The sequence below is a fragment of the Onychostruthus taczanowskii genome, unplaced genomic scaffold, assembly GCF_017590055.1.
Source record: "Onychostruthus taczanowskii isolate IOZ18803 unplaced genomic scaffold, ASM1759005v1 scaffold184, whole genome shotgun sequence".
Classification (NCBI taxonomy): Eukaryota; Metazoa; Chordata; class Aves; order Passeriformes; family Passeridae; genus Onychostruthus; species Onychostruthus taczanowskii.
In genome coordinates this window covers 360295-383782 of record NW_024499062.1, presented here as the reverse complement: position 1 = coordinate 383782, position 23488 = coordinate 360295, and the positions used below count along the sequence as shown (strand labels likewise).

The following is a 23488-nucleotide window of genomic DNA, read 5'->3' as shown; positions in this document are numbered from 1 at the left end:
CTGGCACCAGCTTTGTCCTTTACCTTTTGACCTTCTTCCCCTTGGTCTCCTTTGGTGCCCTGGGGAATAAAGAGAAGATTCCGAGGTCATGGAATTATCACCCCTGAGCAGGAGATTTCCAGGGATTCTCTGCCTGGAATGTGGGGAAAAAACCTGGGAAAACGCCCTAACTCCAAGGAATTCAGTGATGGGATGAGAGGGGACATCAAATGCCCCTCTCAGGTCATGTGTGGGTGAGTGACACCAATCTCTACTTCAATAATTGGGTTTTTTGGCTAATTTTAAGGTAATTGCTTAAAAAGAAATACTAAATATTATAAAACAATAATTAACTGCTTTAAAAAGAATTGCTTTAAAATAAATAAATTATTTTCAAACACCAAAATTATTAATTTAAATTAATTTAATTACTTCGGTATCATACACTGTTCTGTCCTATCCTGGGAGTTTCAGCTTCTCCATGATAAATAATTCTGATGATGATATTTTTGTCTAATTATTTATTAATAATAAATAATTATTTGTTTATATCAGTATTTTTGGTTCGCCATCATGTGTCTTGCTGGACAAAGGTTCACCCACAGCTCTGTAATTCCTTACATTTAATCCGTTGATATTCCAGGGTTGGGATTGGATCCAGCCCCACCCAGGCTGCTCTTGGAGGAGATTCCCAAATAAACTTTGGAGTTGATTCCAGCACTCACCTTCTCTCCAGGTTCTCCCACATCCCCAGGCTGTCCCTGCAAAACAAAATTCCCTTTCCAGCCTCTTCTTTTCCCTCCTTTTCTCGCAGGATTCCATTTGAAATTCCCCATGGGATTCTGCCTTTTACCAACCCTCTCTTTCTCCTGGAATTCCATGTCCTGCCCCCCTGGATCTGCCACCTGCTCTCTATACATTTTCACTGCCCAAAGTGTCCTTGAAATGAGGTTTTTTGTGGCATTTTTTTCCATCCCTATCCTTGTGCCAGGGCTGGAATTTCCTTGCCCATCCCATCTTTTAGTTCTCTTATCCAGCAGAAAATGAACATTGGGGACCCCCTTGAATTTTTGGCGTCATAGAACAAAATAATCCCATCATGTAGGCTGGAAAATTCCTCAAAAAATCACTAAATCTAACCTTTAAATTTTGGATTTCCTCCTGAGCATGGCAGATGTGTGGGAAACTGCTGGAATTTCAAAGGATCAGGCTGGAAAACCCCATCCCTACCTTTTCTCCTTTGTCTCCATGGGCTCCAGGAGCTCCTATGTCTCCCTGGAAAACAACAAACAGGAATTTTCAATCCCAAAAATTCATTATTCCTAGGAACTTTCCCTTCCCTCTTTGCACCGCTCGAATATTTGGAATTTCAGGATAGAATAATTCCATCACGATCAGGCTGGAAAACCCCATCCCTACCTTTTCTCCTTTGTCTCCATGGGCTCCAGGAGCTCCCATGTCTCCCTGGAAAACAACCAACAGAAATTTTCAATCCCAAAAGCTCATTATTCCTAGGAACTTTCCCTTCAATTTTTGGAATTGCAGGATAGAATAATTCCATCATTTAGGCTGGAAAATTCCTCAAAAATCACTAAATCCCACCTTTAAATTTTGTATTTCCCCCTGAGCGTGGCAGATGTATGGACAAACTGCTGGAATTTGGGAACAAACCCCCCAGGAAGGTTTGGGGATAAAGGTGGGAATGTGCCAATCCCAGTTTCCATTGGATCTGATTGTCCTCTCCATGGACATATTCCCAACTGCCTTTCCCTTTCCAGACCCTCTCAGCACAGGGAATTCTGATTTCAAAGGATCAGGAAAACCCCATCCCTACCTTTTCTCCTTTGTCTCCACGGGATCCAGGAGCTCCCATTTCTCCCTGAAAAACAACAAATCCCCAAAAAAGTCAATCCCAAAAATTCATTATTCCAAGGAATTTTCCTTTCCCTCTTTGCAGCAGGTGGGTGCTGCCCCCATTCCTGCCCCAGTTTTTGGCAAATATCCATGGAGGAATCCCTGATTTCCAGCACTCGCATTCCCACAACGGATTGGGAATTCTCCTGTGCAGTGGGAATGTAGAGGGAAAAGCACAAATCCTGGAGCAAGGGACAAATCCGGGGTTTCCCTATCCTAGGATAACTGCGGGCGTTAAAGAATTTCATGAATTTGAAGGAGACAGGTGGAATCCCAAACTGATTGAGAATTCCCAAAACACAAATCCCATGTTTGGATCAGCTGTGAAAGATTCCATCCTGGAATTTCTGCTCAAACTAGCTCAATCACCAATGGCTAAACTGTTGATTTCATCTCGATTTTCCTGATATTTTCCTGTGATTCCTCAGTTTCCAAAGTGAGACAGCTCTGGGAAAAATGGATCATTATCCCAGGAATGCGCATTAAAATGTGGGATAAAAGCACTGACCTTTGGGCCAGGGGAGGAGGGATCTGCTGGGTCACTTCCCTCCATTCCCAAAACACAAATCCCATGTTTGGATCAGCTGTGAAAGATTCCATTCTGGAATTTCTGCTTAAACTAGCTCAATCACCAATGGCAAAACTGTTGATTTCATCTCGATTTTCCTGATATTTTCCTGTGATTCCTCAGTTTCCAAAGTGAGACAGCTCTGGGAAAAATGGATCATTATCCCAGGAATGCGCATTAAAATGTGGGATAAAAGCACTGACCTTTGGGCCAGGGGAGGAGGGATCTGCTGGGCCACTTCCCTCCTTCTGCAAGGAAAAAATGGGATGGGATGGGATCCATGGGATGGGATGGGATGAGATCCACGGGATGGGATGGGATGGGATCCATGGGATGGGATGGGATCCACGGGATGAGATCCATAGGATCGATGGGATCCATGGGATGGGATGGGATGGCATAGGATAGGATCTGTGGGATGGAATCCATGGGATCCGATCCATGAGATGGAATGGGACAGGATCCATGAGATGGGATGGGATGGGATAGGATCCATGAGAGGGGATGGGATGGGATAGGTTCCATGGGATTCATGGGATGGGATAGGATGGGACGGGATGCATGGGACTGGATCCATGGGATCCATGGGATAGGGTGGGATGGGATGGGATGGGATGGGAGAAAGGAGCAGCGGCCTCCTCCCTGGGATAAGAGCAGGACAGGAGGAATTCCGTACCTTAATTCTCCTTGGATGATGAGGACCTGGATAGGCCTTGGATTCAAAAGGAAGAGAGGGAATTGTGAGAACAGCTGGAAAAACTTTTCCTTGGGCCATGGAAAAGACACCTCTGAGGAATGGGATGTGAGGAAGGAGGTGGGAAATCCCAAAGGGAAGCTGGGGGTTTCCAGGGATCACCAGGATTCTTTGGAGGGTTCCTGGTTGGATTTGGGGTGGCTCTAGGCTCCCCATCTGCTCCAGCCTGGATGGGACATCTCAGAGCTGCCAGGATCAAGGAATTCCTGAGCAATTCCTGAGGAATTCCAGGCTTTTGGCAATGGCACAGTTGTCCCACTTTAGCCCTGGAATTTCTGGAGAAGGAGTGGATGAGCTCAGCTCATTCCTCCCGGAAATGCAGGGCAAGGGTCACTCCCTGCTTTCAAAGAAATCCATTCCAGGAAAATCATCCTGAATTTTCCATCCTTAACTCCTGGGAACAGGAATTTTTGCTCCTAAATTTTATAAAAATCAACTTTCCCCCCCCCCCATTTCTGGGATCTTGTGTTAAAGATCCCTGGAATGTCCAAATGTGTCAGGAATGGGCAGGTTTATCACCACCCACCCTCACAGGGAAATACCTTCGACATTCCAAGGGGATTCCAGTTGTTCTGTTTTCCCCAAAAAGCAAATTATTCTCATTTCCCTGGATAAACTCATGGAGAAGGATCTGTTTGTCCATGAAAAATGGTTCCTGCAGCACCTGTTTCCTGCTTTATTTATGGATATTTATCCCTAAAATTCCACATTAATTTTGTCTTTGCCCAGGTGGGAAAATAAGGATACACTTCCATTGCTCACCGTGGATCCCAACGGGAATTTCCGAGCTCCTGGAGCACCGGGGGGATAAGCTGGTGGTGGAGCCTCCAGGGAAGGGGCACTGCTTCCTCCTGGATCACTGGGATGGCTCTGGAATGGGATCCTTATGGGGTGAGATCTTCTGGATCTGTGCCTTGGGATCACGGAGCCGTTGTCGGAATTCCCATTTTCCTGTGGGAAGGGAAACACAGCACCTGATATATGGACAAGGAATGGTTTAAAACCAACAGAGGGGAGAACTGGATTGGATGGGAGGAAAAAATTCCTTACCCAAGGAATGGGGAGGCCCTGGGAAAGATTTCCTGGAGAAATTGTGGATTCCCCATCCCTGGAAGTGTCCAAGGTGAGGTTGGCTGGGAGAACCTGGGATAGTGGAAGGTGTCCCTGCCCATGGAACTGGATGGGCTTTAGGATCTCTCCCAACCCATTCCATGATTTCATGAATTTCTAATTATAAAATAATAATATTAACACAAATAAACCAAAATTATCTTTCCCCACCTGAAAATTCCATGGTTCCATGTTCCAGTTTATCGCCAGGCCACAAATCCGCGGCCGTTTCAAAGCAATAAAACCCCACCTAAAATATTCCAAAATGGAACTAAAAATCCCTCCCTGCTCCAGCCATTCCCGGGCAACTCCGTGTTTATTGCACCTGGAGCATCCAATTGGAATAAACCATCAATTAATGCCAATTAAGGGCCATATGTTAATCAGCCATCGGTGATAATTAGGAATACTTAAGGCACACAAGGTAAAGCAAATAATTCCTGACCTGGCTCCTAAATTGCTCCTGCTTTTCCATAGCAACAGTAGGAAACGATCCATTGGAAAAAAGAGAATATTCCTATCGATAATAATCCCAGTAATTATTTCCTGAGGCAAATATTTGGGGAATATTTGGATCTGAAAGCAAAATTTAAATTTATTTGCCATAAATGTCCTGAGGTCTTCCAGGAGCACAAGAAGGAGAAAGAAAAATCAGGATGTGGTGCAGTTATTTAGGGATATTCCCATTTTTGTTTTTTAGGAACAAAGATCTGGATTCACCTCCATTAATTTCCTGGATTTTTAGATGGTTTAAGCAGGGAAAATAAATCCTAAACTTCCAGGGAATGCTGTTGAGTGCAGCTCTGTGAGGTTTTCATGGATGTTCCTCCTGTTTTCCTGGATTTTAACAAACCACGGGATAATTCCACCTCATGGATTATGAACCCAGCAAATTTCTGTCTCACAAGAGGAAAAAAAAAAACCCAGTGTTGATCCAATTAAAACTGGAATTCTTTACTGGAAGAGGATGAGGAAACAAGGGATAAAGGAGGGATGAAGGATAGGCTAGCATGGGGAGAGAACCCATCCAGGGTGGGATTTTTTGGGATAAAGGAGGGAAAATCTCCCAGAGGTGGCACCATGGGATGACATCACTGCTCATTTCCCTGGGAATGGCTCTAAAATACTTCACATATCCTCGTGGAGGCGATTCCAGAGATTCCAGAGGTTGCCAAGACCTGGCTGAGGTTTGGAACTGATCCCATTTGCTGGGAAATTGCCCAGGGTAATGAGATTCCTTTAATTCAGTAATTCCTCTGTCATTTTGGCAGTTTCTTGCTCCAGGAATGAAGCACTTCCAAGAAAAATTGGGAGGCTGCTGCTTCCTCAAGGAATGATTTGTTGCTGGCAGGAAAAAAAAAAGGAAGGAAAAGAGGGAATGGAGAAAAGGAAGGAAGAGAAAAAATGTAAATAAAAGAGAGAGGAAAAAATATTCCTGTGAAAAATAGAAAAAAAGGACAGTATTTCCGGGAGGAAAATAAAGTAACTGTGGGTTTATCCATATGGAGATGAGGGGGATTTATCCAAATGAACTCTGGAAATGAATAAGCTTAAATCCAGGGATGAAGGAGCAGGAAATTTTGGGATGGTCCCATAACCCCAAAGCAGTGGCTCATCCATGGATGAGTATCCAGCCCTGCTCTGGACACGTGGATTTCGGCTCATTCTGCTCTTCCCAGTGGTTCCTTTGCTTCCAATTAACTCCTGCCAGGAATTGCTCCTCAGGGATGGAGCTCCTGGGCTTTTCCAGGCTGTTCCAGGTGGAAATCTGTGATTCCTGCTGCTGCTACTGGGAAAACTGGCAGGAAAACTGGCAGGCAAATCAGCTCCATCCCTCCTTGGCATCACTGGGATGTGGAGCTGCTCCTTCCCTGCTTTTGGAATCTGCTGTTCCCTTCTCATGAGGATAAATGGGATTTTATTCCAAATACAAGTGAGGAAAACACCCTTGGGATCCCATCCTGCTGAGGGAGTTTGGAGTGTCCGAAAAAATTGGTGGGAGTTGTTCTATGTTTATAAAGCTCCTGATAAAATGAGGATCATCAGGAGCTGCTGGAGCAAATCCAGAGAAATCCATGGAGCTGCTCCAGGGCTGGAATCACGTTGGGAGCACTGGGAATGTTCTCCTGGAGAAGAGAAGGCTCCAGGGAGAGCTTCCAGCACATTCCAGGGCCTGAAGGGGCTCCAGGAGAGCTGCAGAGGGACTGGGGACAAGGGATGGACAGGACACAGGGAATGGCTCCCAGTGCCAGAGGGCAGCCATGGATGGGATCTTGGCCATGAGGAATTCCTGGCTGGGCTGGAATTGCCAGAGCAGCTGGGGCTGCCCCTGCATCCCTGCAGTGCCCAAGGCCAGGCTGGACACTGGGGCTGGAGCAGCCTGGGATTGTAGAAGATTCCCTGCCCGTGGCAGGGAGATGGAATGGGATGATCCTTAAAATCCCATCCCACCCAAACCATTCCCAAACCGATGGATTTGGGCTCCATCCTCTGTTTTCCTCCAGCTTGACCATTCCCAGGAGAGGGAATTGCTGCATCCAGGAGGGAAAGCAGAGCCCACGGATGCCCTTGGCACATCCCGGCTCTCCAGAGCCGCAGTTCCCACTCCAGGATTTTCCTTTGGAGCCGGGAGCCCTCTCGTGGCTGCTGAGCCATGGTGATTCCTGCTCCGTGATTATCCCTGGAATTCATTTCCCGAGCCAGGACAGGGATAAAGGGACGGGAGCAGAAGGAAGGGCTCGCCAGACTGGATAAACCAGAGTGGGATTTCCTGGAGCAGGATCTCCCCATTTCCAATCACTCCCGTATGCCATCCTTAAAAATATCCTTGCTGATGCTGTTCCTGCAGCTCCAAGGAAATATCCCAGGCATTTTCCCCTTTGCTTTTTAAAGCTGGTGCTGTCCTGCCTCTGGGTATTTCCAAGAATTCCATAGGGATACAACAATGTCCAAATTGGAGAGTGCTGGTTTTGGAGCAGGATTTGGGAAGGGAATCTCTGCCCAGGAGGGCAGGAAAATAGATTTTAGGAATCAGAGAAAATCTCCAAATTCCTAAAATTCTCGTCTTTAAATGAGGAGGATTAGGGTTCCAGATCCAGGAATATTCCTATGGAATATCCTGAGACCATATCCATGAATTTCTATATCCATGGAAAGGGGGAAGGAAATGTCTTGTAGGAGGCATATTTTAAATTCCCTGTTTGGAGTCTGCATTATCCCTGTTTTACAAGTCTTGGGAACCATCAATTCTCCAGTCAACCAAGCTGGAATAACTCAAGGATGGTGTGGCCAGATGGGATCGGATAAAATGGGATTATCCTGGTTTTCCCCCCAAAATGGTGGGATTAACCAACAAAACATTTCCCAAGGGGTTTTTGTCACTGCCATCAGCCTCCTGCCCATTCCAGGAGCTCTGGTGTTCTCCAGGGATATGGAGAAGCCACCCCCAGGATTAAGGTTTGCATCCCAGTCCATCTGAAATCCTTGGAAAATCGTACCTGGCTGGTGTCCTGCTGGGCTTGTCCTTCCAGCCTCTCCTCCAAGGGCTGGAGGAGATCCAGGGAATGGTTTTCCTGCAGGTCTCCTGGATGTGGTGGGGGCACAGTCAAGCTCTGCAGAGAGGGATGGATAAACGCCAACAGAATTCCATTAATTACTGGAAAAAAGGGGAAAAATGGACAGCAGGAGCCTTTCCCAAGCCCTGACACTGATCCATGCAGAAATCCTTATCCTTTCTCTAATTTCCTTTTGCATTGCAATAAAAAAGGGGCAAACCTCAACATTCCAGTGATCTGTCCAGCCATGCTCTGGGAATTTTAACTCCTTTGCAATCAGTGCCAATGGAAAAGGAAGGATTCCCTGAGGGAATTCCTTCCTGAGGGAGTGAGGGATGCTCTGATGGTCCCAAATCCTTTTTTCTGGTTTGGGTTGGGCTCCCAAAGCTCAACAGTTTTGGGGTCTCTGTGTCCCAAATCCCAACTTTTGCTGGCTCCAGGGCTGTGTCTCTTGGGCAAACCTCCCCTCTCAAGCCCCTAAAATGTCCTAATCCAGCTTGGAAAAATCTGGGAAGAACCGGAGGACACAGGAGGAGCCTGGGGCTGAGAGGGAATGTCCTGTCCCACCTTGTCCAAGTCTTTGAGGAACTGGATCATCCTGATCCAGCCACAGAGGGAGATAAAACCCCAGGAGATGCCTCCTACAGCAAGACCAGCACGGAGAGAAGCCTTTAAATTGTGGATAAATTACTGATTCCCATAAACAGGAGCTGTTAATCAGGATGCAGGTGGCTGGAATCTGTCTGGTTACTCCAAATGAGGGCTCTGGAGTCACAGAATCATGGAATGTCCTGAGTGGGAAGTGACCCACAGGGATCATCCAATCCCAGGACATCCCAACAGTCCCACCCTGTCCCTGGGAGCGTTGTCCAAACGCTTCTGGAGCTCTGGCAGTCCCAGCAGGGACAATCCCAATCCATTCTGACAACAGGACTGGATCCATCCCTGCCAGGGCAGGAGACGCTCCACAGATGCCAGGATAGAAAAGAATTCCAGGACCACGGAGTCCAAGCTGTGACTGACCCCACCTTGTCCCCAGCCCAGAGCTCTGAGTGCCACCTCCAGGTGGACACCTCCAGGGATGGGCACTCCAAAGCTCCTGGGCAGCCCCTGCCAAGGCCTGACCCCCTTTCCATGGGGAAATTCCTGCTGGTGCCCACCCTGAGCTCCCCTGTCCCAGGCTGAGGCCGTTCCCTCTCCTCCTGTCCCTGTTCCCTGGAGCACAGCCCGACCCCCCCGGCTGTCCCCTCCTGGCAGGGACTTGTGCAGAGCCACAAGGTCCCCCCTGAGCCTCCTTTGCTCCAGGCTCAGCCCCTTCCCAGCTCCCTCAGCATCTCCTGGTTCTCCAGACCCTTCCCAGCTCCATTCCCTCTCCTGAACACTCTCCATGACTGGAAGATCCCAGAACTGGACACAGTAAAAACCCAAATTTCATCTTTCCTGCTGTTTAGTTTCACCTCAGGGAATCCTCCAGACAGTGGCACCTCTGCAGCCTCCAGCTCCAGGCTCTGTCCTTCTCCTGTCACCTCGGTGCCAGCCGGGACATGGTGGGAAGTGTTGGACGGATCCTGCCACACCAAAACAAGGGATTGGTGTGACAGTGACAGCCCCGAGCCCCCAGGAGTCACACCCGTGAGGAGCTGGGTCCTGGTGGCTTCATCCCAACCTTTCCCAACCTTCCAGCACATTCTATCCCACTTGGTGACATTTCTGAGCCAGGACGAGGCGAGTGGGCAGCAATTCCTTGCTGGCCACATCCAAACTTTCCTTCCAAGGAATCCTCCTCCCTCCCTGGGGTCCCTTTTGCTGTCGAGACCCCACTCATGACCCCTTTTGGTGCTTCCAGCCCCACACCCACCAAAAAGCTCCCAGAGGGCACAAAGACACTTTGGTGGCTTTGGGAACGGCTCCTGTGGACAACAATGACTGATTCCTTCATTCCCATTAAAAAAATAAGTGTTTTGCATTCTTTTATCCCAAAGATCCCAGATCCTGGTGCCAGTCACAGCCTGTCCCAAGCCACCATGACCTGCTCGATGACAGAGGTGACCCCGATGGCTTTGGTGGCTCATTCCCATCTCCCTCATTCCCTGGAGGTCTGCCACCCCTGGCAGGTGACGTGACTCACGGTGACAGGCACGGCTGCCTGGTTTTCCATGGAAGCTTCGCTCGTCCTGGAGCCGCCCCGGTGCCACAGGAGCCCGTCCAGCCCATCCCGCAGGATCGCGTTGGAGAGGTCCCTCAGCAGCGCCAGCTGGAACCAGTGCACACCAGTGAGGCAGCCCATGGCCACCCTCCTGTCCCCAGCACGTGACAATCCAAGACCAGCCACCCCAAAACATGGAATGATGCATTCCCAGGGGCTCACAGGGCAGGGACAGCTGAGGGATGGTTTAAATATAGGTATGGGATCAAGGAGCTGATCCATGGAGATTTTGTGGGGTCTGTCCTCATCCTAAAAAAACCCCCACGTCTGTGGCCTTTCAGGACTTTAAGGGGACTTAAAGAAGAGGGAGAAAAAGGGAAAAATTCCCTTTTTCCATGGGAATGTGGGGATATGACAAGAGGGAAGGGTTTTAAATGGAATGAGGATTTAGGTTGGATATTGGGAAGGAATTTTTGTCTGGGAGCAGGAGGAGGAGCTGGAATGGAATTCCCAGAGAAACTGTGACTGCCCCATGCCTGGAAGTGTCCAAGGCCAGGCTGGAGGGGGTTTGGAACAACCTGGGATAGTGAAAGGTTTTGAGGCTGGAATTAGAGGGGTTTTAAGGTCCAAGTGTCACTGTCACAGGGGCCTCAAAGCCACCATCTAAAATGGCAGCAAAAAATCTGTCCCAGAAATATTTAAATATAACCTGGAGAAGGAAACAGAATGAACCTTCCTGGGATTGCTGGGGGAGCAAATCCTGCCACCTCCAGGATTCCAGAGGGAAGAGATGGAAAAGCCAAATTACAAGCCCTGGTGAGGAGGAAGGACAAAAGATCTCCTACCTTGATCCCGTACGCCTCAAAAAGCCTCTCCAGGTCCTGCAAGGGAAGAGAAAAGTCCCAACTTCTCCCCCTCTGCTCTCCAGGAAGTTTCTCCTGGAGGTGGCTGATGGCCAAGGGGACACACATTGGGTCCCCTCTGCCATCCCAACCCAGACAAAGGAGGAGGTGCTTCCAACATTTATATGGTCTTTAATTTTGATTTATTTACCTTCATTTCCACTCCTCTTCCTGGTGGGCCAGGTTCTCCCTTGGAATAAACGAGATCAGCTCATTAATTCTGTCATTTCCATGAGGAGCAAGAAGAGGAAGGGGGGTAATCCCATATCTGGCCCTTCATCTGCCCGCTCCGTAATCCCGGATAAATCCCATTTAGGGGCTTGAATCCCACCCTGCTCCTTCCCTCCTCCACTGGACACAGGCACAGCTGGATTTTGGAGGGACAGCCTGGCCCATGAGCAGCATCCAAGTGAGGTTTGGGCTTTGCTCCATCCCCTTCTCCACCTCTTGGCCACAAACGTGGGGGAAAGGAAAGATTGCGGAGGTCCCTCGGTGCCACCAGTGCAGAGGACACCAAGGTAGGAAGGTGTCCCCATGGTTGGTGGCCCCTTCTGGAGGTGGCCATGGTGCTGGTGGCCCCACACGTGGCTGGGTCTAACATCTCCAGCGGGATGGGCTCCCACAGAAGGTCACGGTGATGGAATTCCATCTCCAGGAGAGAGATCTTGGATCGTGCAGGGATGAAATCACGGATGAGCTGCAGGGGTTGGGAAGGTCCAGCCTGGAGGCTCCTGGGGTGAGGAACATTGGCTGAGGTGGGGCTGATCTGCCTCTCTGAGGGGCTTCATTTCACTGAAATCCGGGTTCTGCATCGACAGATTCCGGTGGAATGAAGGGCACCAGGGAGGCCCTGAGGGCATCTCCAGCCAAGGTGTGCCAGGGAGAACTTGGGATGCCTCTTCCCTGGATAAATCTTTGCTTTTCCAAAGGTCTGGACCTTGTGGCAACCAGGAAATCTCCCTGTCCCCACTGGTTCCGCTTCCTGCAGCATTTTCCTCCTTCCATTAAAGAAGGAGCTGTTCCCATCTCTAAAGACCTTGGATGTGTGGGATCCGAAGCCATTCCTCCTTCCACCCCTTTCCATATGCTTTTCAACTTGCAGGAGTAGGAAAGGAATGAACAATCTGTGAACATTCCAGAAATTTATCCTGTTCGACTCCTGAAGAACTTTCTTCTTCCCAAAGAAGCTCTTTGGAGACGTGGGACCACGGCACCGGCGTGACCACGAGTTCCTGAGCCCATCCCAGGAGTTCTGCTTTGAAATCCCAAACTTTTGGGGGGTCAGAGGAGACCTGAGCTGGGTTTTCCTCCCCTTTGACCTGCCCGAGGTGGTGGCACCACCACAAAAACGTGGACTCAGGACCTACCTTTGGGCCTGGGGGGCCTCTTTCACCTCTCAGGCCGTCCTTCCCCGGATCTCCCTGAAAACCAGCAGGAATGTGTTAGTTCCCCTCTGAAATTCCCATTTCCTGGGTGCTGATCCCAAACTACCGCCGCCTTTTCCAGAGGGACCAACCAACCCCTTCTTGTGTCTCCCTAATTCCCATTTTTAGGCTAAATTTGGAGCAATTCCCTGAAAACCAGCAGGAATGTGTTAGTTCCCCTCTGAAATTCCCATTTCCTGGGTGCTGATCCCAAACTACCGCTGGATTTTCCAGAGGAACTGACTAACCCCTTCTTGTGTCTCCCCAATTCCTGTTTTTAGGTTAAATTTGGAGCAATTCTGCTCTTCACTTGAAGTTTGACCTCTGGAAGGGCTCGTGTTCCTGGGAATTTTCCTGTTTTTCCTGGCTTTTCCTTTGCTATCCCACCTGGAATAATGGAATTACCTCTCGTGCAACCCAAATTTTGCTTTTATTTCCCTGCTGTCACATCTCGGCTGAGGAAGCAACACCATTTCTTTGGGAAAGCCTGGGGTTGGATCTGTTTTGGATCCATGGGGATATTTCCTGCAGCTTTTCTCCCAATCCCACTTTTCCTGTGACTCAGGACACGAGTCCTGCAGGAAAATCAAGAATTTGGCAGGAATGGCTGCAAAGGATCCATCCAAAGACACCCTTTGGACCTCTGGGAAGGAGTTTTTCCTCCCAGCACAGCAAAATTTCTTGGGAATTGCTGCTGTGGCTGCTCTGCCTCGTGTCCTTCCCTGTCCCCACAAAATAAACAGCAGGAATAAATAAAATTCAAAATCAATAAAATAATTTTTAAAATTAAAATAAATAAAATAATTAAATATAATAAGTTAAATAATTTGATAGAATAAATTGATTAAAGTAAATTGAATAATAAAGTAAATGAAATAATTAAATTACAAATTTAAACTCCCAGTTCTTGTTGAAATGGCCACAGGGAAAAGGATGGGAGAGAGGGAGAAGCTGCTTTGATATTTTTGGGAATGTCCTGAATAGGATTTAGGTAAAGTCATGAGACACTTGGTAATATTTTCCCTGATTTTTTTTTACCACAGGGATGAAAAAAGGATGGAGTGAATCCATCTATGCTGGATCTATCCAACCCCAGTCCAAAGAAATAAATATTATTTATTTATGATGCTAGGAATAAATAAAAGCTCTCCCAAAATCCACCCTCTCCCAGTTGCTCCTTCAGGGATTCCTTACATCCTTTCCAGGTTCTCCTGGATCTCCTTTCATTCCTTGCTCTCCAGCTCGTCCTGGGAGTCCAGGAGGACCCTGCAAGAAGAGATTGAGACCAAAAAAATCCCAAACAACAGAGCCCAAGCAGCAGTTCAGAAAAGGAAAATAGCAAGGAAAATGTTATTTTTCTGACAGGAAAGGAATATTTGGAAGTGGATATTTCCAAGTGAGGGCTACCCTTGGGATGGGGAAGGTAAACAGGCAGCCCCACCACTCTCCAGGGCAGGAAATATAATATAATTATAATATAATATAATATAATTATAATATAATATAATATAATATAATATAATATAATATAATATAATATAATATAATATAGGAGTTATTACCCTGATTCCTCTCACTCCTGGTTCTCCAGGGACTCCAGCTTCTCCCTAAAAGAGAGGAGCAGCTTTCCAAATGTTTTTCCATCAAGTGGCAGGGATTTTATTGCACTTAAACCTGGAGGAAATTGCTTAAAGGGAGAGAATCGAGGCCATCAAACATTCCAGGGGCTCTAATTGAGGTTAAATCTCTTTAGCCCTGCTTAATGCTTGGAAAACTGGGATAGAGGAAGGTTTTGGGGTATCTGGGATGTCTTAAACTAGGGATGGTGTTTTACAGCATTCCCATAAATGAGGAAAAAGGGGCACAAGGTGTGGGGTGACTGGAATATTTAAATTTAGGGGTAGGATGAGGTGATTGCCACCAAGTCCCACTGTTCTGAGTTCCAGGAATGTCTGGATAATGATCTTGGGGACAGGGTGGGATTGTTGGAGTGCCCTGTGCAGAGCCAGGGGTTGGACTGGGTGATCCTGGTGGGTCCCTTCCAGCTCGGGATATTCTGGGATTCCATTCATGGCACTCTGTTTTCAGCATCTCCCAGAAAAAACAAAAACAAAAACAAAAAACACAACAACAACAACAAAAAAAAAAAACCAAAAAAAAAACAAAACAAAAACCAAAAAACCAGTTTAGTTCTTTTTTTGGCTTTTCCGTTCCAGCCTTTTGGGGTGTGAAATCCAAGATAAAAAAAAGGTGAAGAGGATTTTCCACATCCTCATTAAAGGACAAATAAACAGGAAATAAAATGAGCAGGGATCAACTTCAGGACAAATCCAAGGGTTTAATTTTCCAGCTGCTGTTTTCCTGGCACCTTGGGAAGGGTGGGATTACCGTAGTCCCAGAGGAGCCTTTCCTGCCTACAATGCAAAAGTGCTGGGTTTCCCCAAGTTTTTTACCATCATTTCCTACTCAAATTCTGAGTTCTTGTTCTGGAATGACGACTCCGAAGTCAGGGCTGTTGGAATGCAACTGCTTCCTTTTTTTCTCCAAGATTTCTCTGGGTGATCCTATTCCACTTGACCTCCAGGGATTAACCCAACCCTTGGAGCTGCACAAAACTCTTCACTGACTGTGGACAGGAGAGGTCTTCCAGGAGCAAAGTTGGGAATTCATGGGAGGTTGGGAGGAGACAGAGGCAGGACAGGTGACCCGAACTGACCACAGAAATATTCCAAACTGACCACGGGGATATCCCAAATTGACCACAGAAATGTTCCAAGCTGACCACGGGGATATTTCAAACTGACCACGGGGATATTCCAGATCATGTGACATCAAGCTCAATGCATAAAAATCCAGTTTTCCAGAAAACAGTGAGGATGTTTTTGAGAGAAGCCGTCTTGTTTTTGTGAGGGGCCATCTTCTTTTGTGAGGGCCCACCTATTTTTGTGAGGGCCCACCTTGTTTTTCTGAGGGCCCATCTTGTTTTTCTGAGGGGCCACCTTGTTTTTTGTGAGGGGCCACCTTGTTTTTGTGAGGGGCCACTTTGTTTTTGTGAGGGGCCACCTTGTTTTTGTGAGAGGCCACCTTGTTTTTGTGAGGGGCCGCCTCATTTGATCCCAAGAGGGAACTCTTAATAGGGTTCCTGTTGCACCTCCAGGGATCAACCCAGCCCTCAGAGTTGAGGAAAGCTCTTCACTGGGGTCAGAAGAAATTTCTAGAAGCCTCTTCTGATGTCTTCATGAGGACCCACCTTGTTTGGCCATAAAAGGGAAATATTTGGGCAGTTCTGTGGGGAGCAGGGGGCTGGGCTCCATGATTTTTTTGGATCCTTTCCAAGCTGAGATCACCTGAGGCTCAGAACCAGAAATGACCCCTCAGGGCTGGTGTGGCTGCACCTCGAGCTAAATCCACATCAGTGACAAAAATCCTGATCAAAGAATCCAGAATGGAAGGGACCTTAAAGCCCATCCAGTGTCACCCTGCCATGGCAGGGACACCTGCCACTGTCCCAGGCTGCTCCAGCCCCAGTGTCCAGCCTGGCCTTGGACACTGCAGGGATGCAGCTGCTCTGGGCACTGATGTTGAATAACAAGGAAGAAAAGTCATCCCTTGTTCGTCATTTCAGGGCAGAGCTGGGGTTGTTGGTTGGTCCCAAGGGATCAGCAGCTCCATCCCCCTGGATCCTGCCTTTACTCACATCTTTTCCTCTCAGCCCGGCCTCTCCTGGTTTTCCAGGGAATCCTGGTTCACCTCTCTCCCCCTAAAGGAAACAAGACTTGTCACATTCCTGTCCTGCATTCCACAGCCCTCCCACTTCAGGCATTGAGGGGCAGATTCCAGCAGCACATCCATGGTCATGGAGCTGCTTCCACAATCCTGGATGAAGTTTGGACTCAGAGCATTTACTCTGTGCTAGGAAGGGCTGGGGATTGTAGCATTTGTACTATTAATATTTATTTTATTTTGAGTTATTTAATAATATATGTTTATGGCATTTCAATTTACTTAATTATAGCATTATTATTATTTTTGTAGGATTATCGGCCTGGAAAGCAGACAGCTCTAACCTCATCTATCCAGACTCCAGAGTCACCCCTGGAATTCACTCAGGACAGAATCTGCTGAGGTTCTCCATCTCCAGGAGCAGCTCAGATTAGCAGAGACTTGAGATGGACCCAGTCCAGGACACAGGACCAGTTCCCATTCCACATTTTAATTTTTATTCCCATTTAAATCAGCTGAGCTCTCATGGATGGGTCCTCATCTGCTCTGTTTGATGTTTGTCCCACAAGGTCATGGATTTGATCCCACTTCCTTAAGAGCTGGATTGGATGATCCTTGTGGGTCTCTCCCAAAGAAAAATATTCCATGAAATCTGGGAAATCTGTGACACCACCTCTCCAGGCCTTCTCCCAACCCAAACCCCTTTCCTTGCCTCCACTTTGCTACCTCATTAACACATCTCGTTAACACCTCCTGGCTTGCCTGCCATGTTGTGACCCATTTTGTCTCCCATTTTTCCATGCCCTGGAAGCTGATCTGGTCTAAACATTCCATTCACAGATCTATGGAACAATTCCCAAACCCAAACCCTCCTCCAGCCAAGTCTGGGGAGATCCCTGCTTGAGGAATGCCCACAGTGAGACACTCACTGAACAAATTCCATGGGTGGGATCTTTTCCAGAAATTTCTTGACTGATTTTGAACTTTTCCTGGGAAAAATCCTGCAGGTGAGGATTAGCAGGAGTTTTTTAAGGCCTAATCAAAGATGTTGGAAGGAACCTCTAAGACCACTTGGTTCCACCCCCATCCATGGGCAGGGATCCCACTATCCCAAGCCCCAATGTCCACCTTGGACACTTCCAGGGATCGAGGGGCAGCCCCAGCTGCTCTGGGAATTCTGCGCCAGGGCCTCCCCACCCTCCCAGGGAACAAAGCTTTCCACGGACTCACCTTCTGACCTGGCTTCCCAGACAATCCCACATTTCCCTGCAGAAACACAGAAGGAATGACACAGGTAAGATAATTCCAGGTAAAATCAGAGAAGGGGAAAACAGGGAATGTCCCATGAGATACTGTGGGACACTGTGCCCAGTGCACCCTGTCCAGAGGTGTCTCCTGTGTCCCCCACTTTGAAACCATCAAGATTTTGAGCTTCCCACTCCTCTTTCAAAGATACTCATCCATAATATTGGGATTTCCCAATTTTTGCTGGATTAAAATGAACAGGACAGTGATGTCCCTGGAGAAGGGAACAGCAAGGATTAACCCAACACTTCCTGGATATCACTGGAGTCATATGGGAGCCACCAAAGCCTTCCTAGACACAAAAGTCAGGAAGATGAAGATCAAGGTGACTTTCAGGAGGAGAAATAATTGGAAATGGGACTTCCTTGGATTCTGTCCACAGAGTCACCAGCTGAGCATTGACCATCCGTGTTTTCCTCCAGTCACAAGGAATTCCCCACATTTTGGGGGACCCCACCTTTGCACCTGACCTGAGGACAGAGCTCATGACTCCATCACCCCAGACATCCACAGCGTCACCAGACCGGCTCCTTGTCACCTCCCCAGTGTTCATCTCCTCAGGGCCAACAAATCCACGGAAGTGACGGAGAGATTTTGTCCCTAAACCTCCTAGTTTGTCCCCTGGGCCCTTCCCATTCCACACCCACCCCAGTGTCCCACTCACCCTGTCACCGATGTCTCCCTTTAGCCCAGGCTGGCCAGGAATTCCAAATCCTGGACTTCCCTGAAAAAACAAAGGGATTCAGGTTCTTGCCAAGGCAGCTTTTCCAAGCTCAGGACAAATCTCCACAGAGCAAGAAAAGCCAGAGCAGATCCAAGATATTTCCATCCCCATGGACAACCAAGGAGCTCAGCATTTATTCCCTCCATGATTTCTTTTCCAGGAGCTTTGGATTTCTACACGTGGAAGTCTTCCCCTAGATTCCTTGGGGAGGAATTCCATCTCCCTCAGAGTTTCCTTGGTGGCCACAAACAAAATAAATCCTTTTATCCCTGCAGGAAGTGCAAGGTCATCACCTTCTCCCCTTTTTCTCCTGGGATTCCTTTGTCTCCTTGCGGTCCAGCTGGTCCGGGATCTCCCTGGGAATAAAAGACACACCTGAAACCAGGAATATCCTTCAGGAAGCCAAACCCTGTTCTTGTGACTCCTCAGGGCTGCATTTTGCACTTCCAATGCATCCTGGAAAAAATTCCTTTGCCAAATCCACCCATCCATCCTGGATTTTTAAGGATTTTTTTCCATGGCACCCGCCTTCTGCCATCCAAAATTCATCACAGTTGTTGCCACACTACATGGCACCATAAACACATTTTTACATGTTTAAAGTAGGAATAAAATGAACACTTATCATTTCTCTGAGGTTGTCAGTGAAATATCATAAATAATTAAAAAAAAAATCTGATATTCCAGGCCACATTCCATTACAAAGCCACATTAAAATTCCTAGGACACCACTTAAGCTCAGCCTAAAAGAAAAGAAGGATTTTTGCCAGACAAGGTTAAGCAGTCTGGGTAGCAGGTCCAATAAAAGGAGGTGATTCCAACATCAAATCCCAGCAAAAAAAGTCAAAATTCATTGTGTCTATGGAATGAGGGAGGTCTGAAGCACTGTAGGGAATTTCCATGGAAAAGCCATGAGGAATCAGTCCTGCAAGGTTCTTGGGAGGACGGCAATGAGAAAGCAAGACTGAAAAAAAAAAAGTTCAAAAATTCAATTTAAAATATTCCAGGTCATGTTCCACCTCAAAGCCACTGAGAAAGTGATTGGAATTCTCTAAAGCAGCTGGAAAATATGGAAAATTCAGCCAAGGAACAGCTGGAAGTAGCTTCTGGGATTGGGCTGGATCTGCACTTGGGTGATGTCTCCCTTCTGAAATCCCAAATTTTCCCCTGGACTAAGGCTAGAATGGGAATACCAGGTACAAAATTGAATAAAAGTAAGAGAAATATCCCCAGGACAAGACTTTTCCAAGCTCTCCTCTCCTGTCAGTCACAAGGGGAATGGAATCCAGGAAACATGGAACAACCTCTGCTTTTCCAGGAATAGATGTTGCCTTCTCAAGCAGTGCTAATAAATTTAATTAATTAAAAAAAAAAAAATTAACCGCCTTACCCTGACACCTTTCTTTCCTGGAGGTCCCGAAATCTGAGGAGAAGAAATCACAGAAATCCTCTGTTAAAAAAATTTAATTTAATTTAATTTTAAAATCTCCTTTTCATGGTACCTTTTCCAAAACAAGGAATGTTATGGGAAAAGAATTGTTATGGGATAAGAAATCTTATGGCACACAGAGGTGGCCACCATGGAGGTTTCTCCTTAAAGCTGGAATTTTGGGGGACATGGAGAGCTGTGGGTGTCCAGCAGGGCTCATCCCTGTGGATGAGGAGCTTGGGCAGGGACAGGCCTGGAGCACACGGATTCAGCGCTGGGAATTTTCATCCTTATGTTTCCTGGAGAGCAGTGAAGCTCCTTTGAGGGGACAGTGGGAATATTGGGAATACGGGAAGTGGAGCAAGGGAGAGGAGGACAAATCTGGCAGGAGGGTCAGGGAAAAGGTCTGAGTGTTCTTCCCACGGTTCTGTGGGACACAGCTCTTGGAATTCTGGCATTTTGGGATTGAAGCTGCACAGCTGAAGGACAACAAGGGCTCCAAACCACTCCAAGTTACCTCCAAGGCTGGAGCACCTGGAAATCCTGGATTTCCCTGCAAGGTAAAAGGAAGGAATGGTGGCCAATGGAATGAAAAATGTGAGGCAGGGAAAACTTTTTGCTCATCCCTTTCCCACCATTTATTCCTTGAAAGTTCCCAAAAGTCATCTCAGAAGCCTAAGAGCCAAGGAGAGGGGAGAACTGAGCTCAAGGATATCCCTGCTGGATCCCACAGGGAACAAGCTGGGAAAAATTAGGATAATTGCACATGAGCTGATCAAATATTCTCTTACTGCTCTACTCACTTGGTCTCCCTTCTGCCCTGGAGGTCCTGGAATTCCCTGGAAGAAATCAGAAGGGCATTTCCACCAGAGTGAAAACAGATCCAACATTTTTGGCTCCTTCTGCCATCCAGAGGGAGGGAGGGAAGGATGAAGCTCCTCAACCCAATTTTCCATTAATTGCAGGACAGCTCTTCCAGCCTGGGACACTGGACTCTCCCTGGTCACAAAAAGTGCCATTTATTATTGAAAATATCCCACCTTGCTGCCATTCCAGGCCTCTCCTTGGCAGCAAGGAATCCCAGAGTCCAGGGAGTGGAAAATTATTCCCTCTCTTTGCTTTTGAGCCTGGAAGGCTCCAGGCCAGGCTGGTGTGGTTGAAGATGTCTCTGCTCAGTCCAGAGGGTTTGGACCTTGGAAGGTCACTTCCAACCCAAACCACTTCATGATCCAGTGATTCCCCCAGGAATTATGATGATGATTCCTTATGATGCTGGTTAGGGGCAGAAAACTCCCCTGGAACCTGAATTCCAGGCCTGGGAACTCGGGTTCAGGATTTCAGCACCCACCTTTGGTCCTGGTGCTCCTGGAGGTCCCATAATTCCCTGAAAACAACAGAGGAAACAGTGAAAGCTCTGATTTTAAACCCCAAATCTTCCATTTTCTCACCTTTTCCACGTGGAACCATGGGATTCCAAGGAAAACTTAAATATTGGAGGAGACTTTGGGGACACTGAACACTCTGAGAGGATTTTAATGCAAATTTCACTGCAAGGTTCCCAACCCACCTGCTCTCCTTCTTCCCCCTTCGTGCCAGCAGTGCCAGGAATGCCAATTCCTGCCATTCCCTGCAAGGAAAGCACAGAATCCTCAGGAATGCTGATCCCAGATCACCCATCCTTCCCAGATTTCTGCTCCAGAGTCTTTCTTAGCAAAACAGGAGGGGAGAAATTTCCACTGGAAATGTTCGGCTCTGAGCAGAGCCAGTAAATTCCGGGAATGTTGGGACATCCCAAAACGCCTTCCCACAGGTCTATCCTGCTATTCCTGTCATTTCCCCCCTGGGCTGAGGGATTCAGAAAATATCCAACCTTTTCTCCCTGTGGTCCAGGAAGTCCAGGAGCCCCATGGAGCCCCACAGGGCCTGGCAAACCAGGTTTTCCCTGGAAAGGAAGGAAGGAACATCATCAAATCTCTCTTTTTTTCCCTCCAAACTGGAAAGGTTTATTTTTAATTTTGCAGAAAAATATTTATCCTGATCTGTCCATATGAGCAGTTCCTTTAAAAGTGAGGAATTACAGAGCTGTCTGTGCATTCCCAAATTTCCTTTTCCCTCACAAATAAGTTATGAATCCCTGGCTTTACTCAGGAAGGGGAAACAATGGGAGACAGAGGCTGGGAGCCCATGTTGGTCTGGAATGGTGAATCCAGACCCTTGGAAAAGGCTGATTTATGGGATATGGCTCTCCAATATGGCAAAACCAACCAAAACCAGATCCAGGAAGGATGGAAGAACAGCACATGGATGTTACCCTTCAGATTGAGCCGTTTGGAACACAGGAATTTCCCAAACCAATCCTGGTGTCTTATTCCCAGTAATTCTCCATGGAACTCTTCTCATATCTTCCTTTGAACTCAAACTTCCCACACCCCAAACCTCCTTGTGGGATGATTTCTGGGAAGATCCACCCTTTCCCTTGTTTTGGATCTGCTCCCAGTTCAGGCCATTTGCTCTTGATCCACATTTTCCCCTCCTCTGGACCTGCCCCAGTTTTCCCTGACTTCCTGGGACACTCACCGGCTCTCCTGTGTCTCCTCTGTCACCTTTGAGGCCACTCCTCCCACGGGGACCCTGCATGAAGCACAGGAAAGTCTCACTCCGTGATCCTTTCATGGATCTCCATGGAATTTTGGGAAGTTTGGAAGCCAGAACTTGCTGGGCAGCTTGGAAATAATTTTGGAAAAAAGCCTTTTCATCCCAAAGTGAAAGCTGACCTCAGGTACTCACCCTGATTCCTGAATCCCCTGGCTCACCCTGAAACAGAAAAGACAAAGGGAATTCCCATGGGAAGGGCATTTAGGGGCTCCTCACCAAATTTCATCCCAGAAAAAAAAAATCCTGCAGTCTGACAATCCAAGAGAGCAAAACTCCCACTTCCACAGGGAGAGATTTAGGAGAGGTCTCCAGACACCTCCACCTGCAATATTCAGTGTCGGGTCTCCTTTTCCAGTGCTGATAACTCAGGTCTTAGCTTTTCTATTTTCACATTCTGTGCTGCTTTAGTGTGTGGGTCTGAGCTTCATATTATGGGATGGTGAGCTCTGTGCACAGAGCAGGGAGACAAAACAATTCCTGCTCCAGCTGGGCACCAAGGACAAATGATCCAAATCTCAGCCCAGGAGCACAAACCCCGTGGGCTGCAGAGAGAAAAACAAGCAGGATGGGAGTGCAGGGGCTGAGCTGGAATTGGACACTGAACTGCAATGGGCACATGGAGCAGAGCTGATCCCAGGGCGAGACCCTGGGAGGGCTCGTGCATTTTGGGACCATTTGGGTTCATCTTGGGGGCAGCCCTGGCTGGGCTCTTGTGCTGCCCCAGGTGCATCCATGGAGGAGATCCTTTCAATCCATCCCTGCTTTATTCTGGAACTCTGCCCAGCCCCTGCTCTAGCTCAGCCTTCACAAGGCATCAGGGGAACATCCCAGGATTGTGCTCCAAACTCACCTTGATGGAGATTCCTGGTGGCCCTGGAGAACCTGGTGGCCCTGGAACCCCAGGAACCCCCGGCTGCCCCTTCTGTCCCTGCAACCAGGAAAAACAGGAGAGGGAAGGATTTGGGATCTCTCCCAGCCCTTGGGACGCTGAAGGCTCCCCCACACCTGGGGTTTGGTACTCACAGGGGGGCCAGGCTGCCCATTCCGGCCAGGAATCACCTCCACTCCTCCCAGGACATAGCCTGGCTCTCCCTGTGGATAAAGGCACCTTGGGAGATCCAGGAGCAGATTGGGTGATTTAGGGGCAATTCCATCAACCCAAAGCACCTGGTACCCAAAACTACATGGTCATGACCTGAGTTTTGTTTCCTGGCATGGAAAAAAAATTAATCCCAAGGTAAAAATGGAAGTTGGCTTTCAGCAGGATCCATTCCTGATCTTTATCTGCACAGACAGCTCAG

The 23488-nt window shown here is 47.8% G+C and overlaps 1 protein-coding gene across 1 annotated transcript in view; it reads right to left on the bottom strand.

The window, feature by feature from the left end:
- Positions 1–23488, bottom strand: part of LOC121334170 (collagen alpha-1(VII) chain-like) — an 80595-nt gene that overhangs the window by 30284 nt on the left and 26823 nt on the right. Inside the window, exons 29-57 of the mRNA XM_041401074.1 lie at positions 23211–23279; positions 23038–23115; positions 22320–22346; positions 22110–22163; positions 21403–21474; positions 21100–21159; positions 20881–20916; positions 20336–20371; positions 20050–20085; positions 19494–19526; positions 18397–18459; positions 18044–18103; positions 17305–17340; positions 16049–16111; positions 13914–13958; positions 13546–13617; positions 12295–12348; positions 11079–11117; positions 10871–10906; positions 10008–10133; positions 9337–9447; positions 7823–7936; positions 4359–4442; positions 3978–4166; positions 3138–3173; positions 2665–2709; positions 1814–1858; positions 705–740; positions 24–59 (exon numbers count right to left, since the gene is read on the bottom strand). Of these exons, the coding sequence (XP_041257008.1) occupies positions 24–59; positions 705–740; positions 1814–1858; positions 2665–2709; positions 3138–3173; positions 3978–4166; positions 4359–4442; positions 7823–7936; positions 9337–9447; positions 10008–10133; positions 10871–10906; positions 11079–11117; positions 12295–12348; positions 13546–13617; positions 13914–13958; positions 16049–16111; positions 17305–17340; positions 18044–18103; positions 18397–18459; positions 19494–19526; positions 20050–20085; positions 20336–20371; positions 20881–20916; positions 21100–21159; positions 21403–21474; positions 22110–22163; positions 22320–22346; positions 23038–23115; positions 23211–23279 (1791 nt within the window). The remainder of the gene's footprint in view (positions 1–23; positions 60–704; positions 741–1813; positions 1859–2664; positions 2710–3137; positions 3174–3977; positions 4167–4358; positions 4443–7822; positions 7937–9336; positions 9448–10007; positions 10134–10870; positions 10907–11078; positions 11118–12294; positions 12349–13545; positions 13618–13913; positions 13959–16048; positions 16112–17304; positions 17341–18043; positions 18104–18396; positions 18460–19493; positions 19527–20049; positions 20086–20335; positions 20372–20880; positions 20917–21099; positions 21160–21402; positions 21475–22109; positions 22164–22319; positions 22347–23037; positions 23116–23210; positions 23280–23488) is intronic.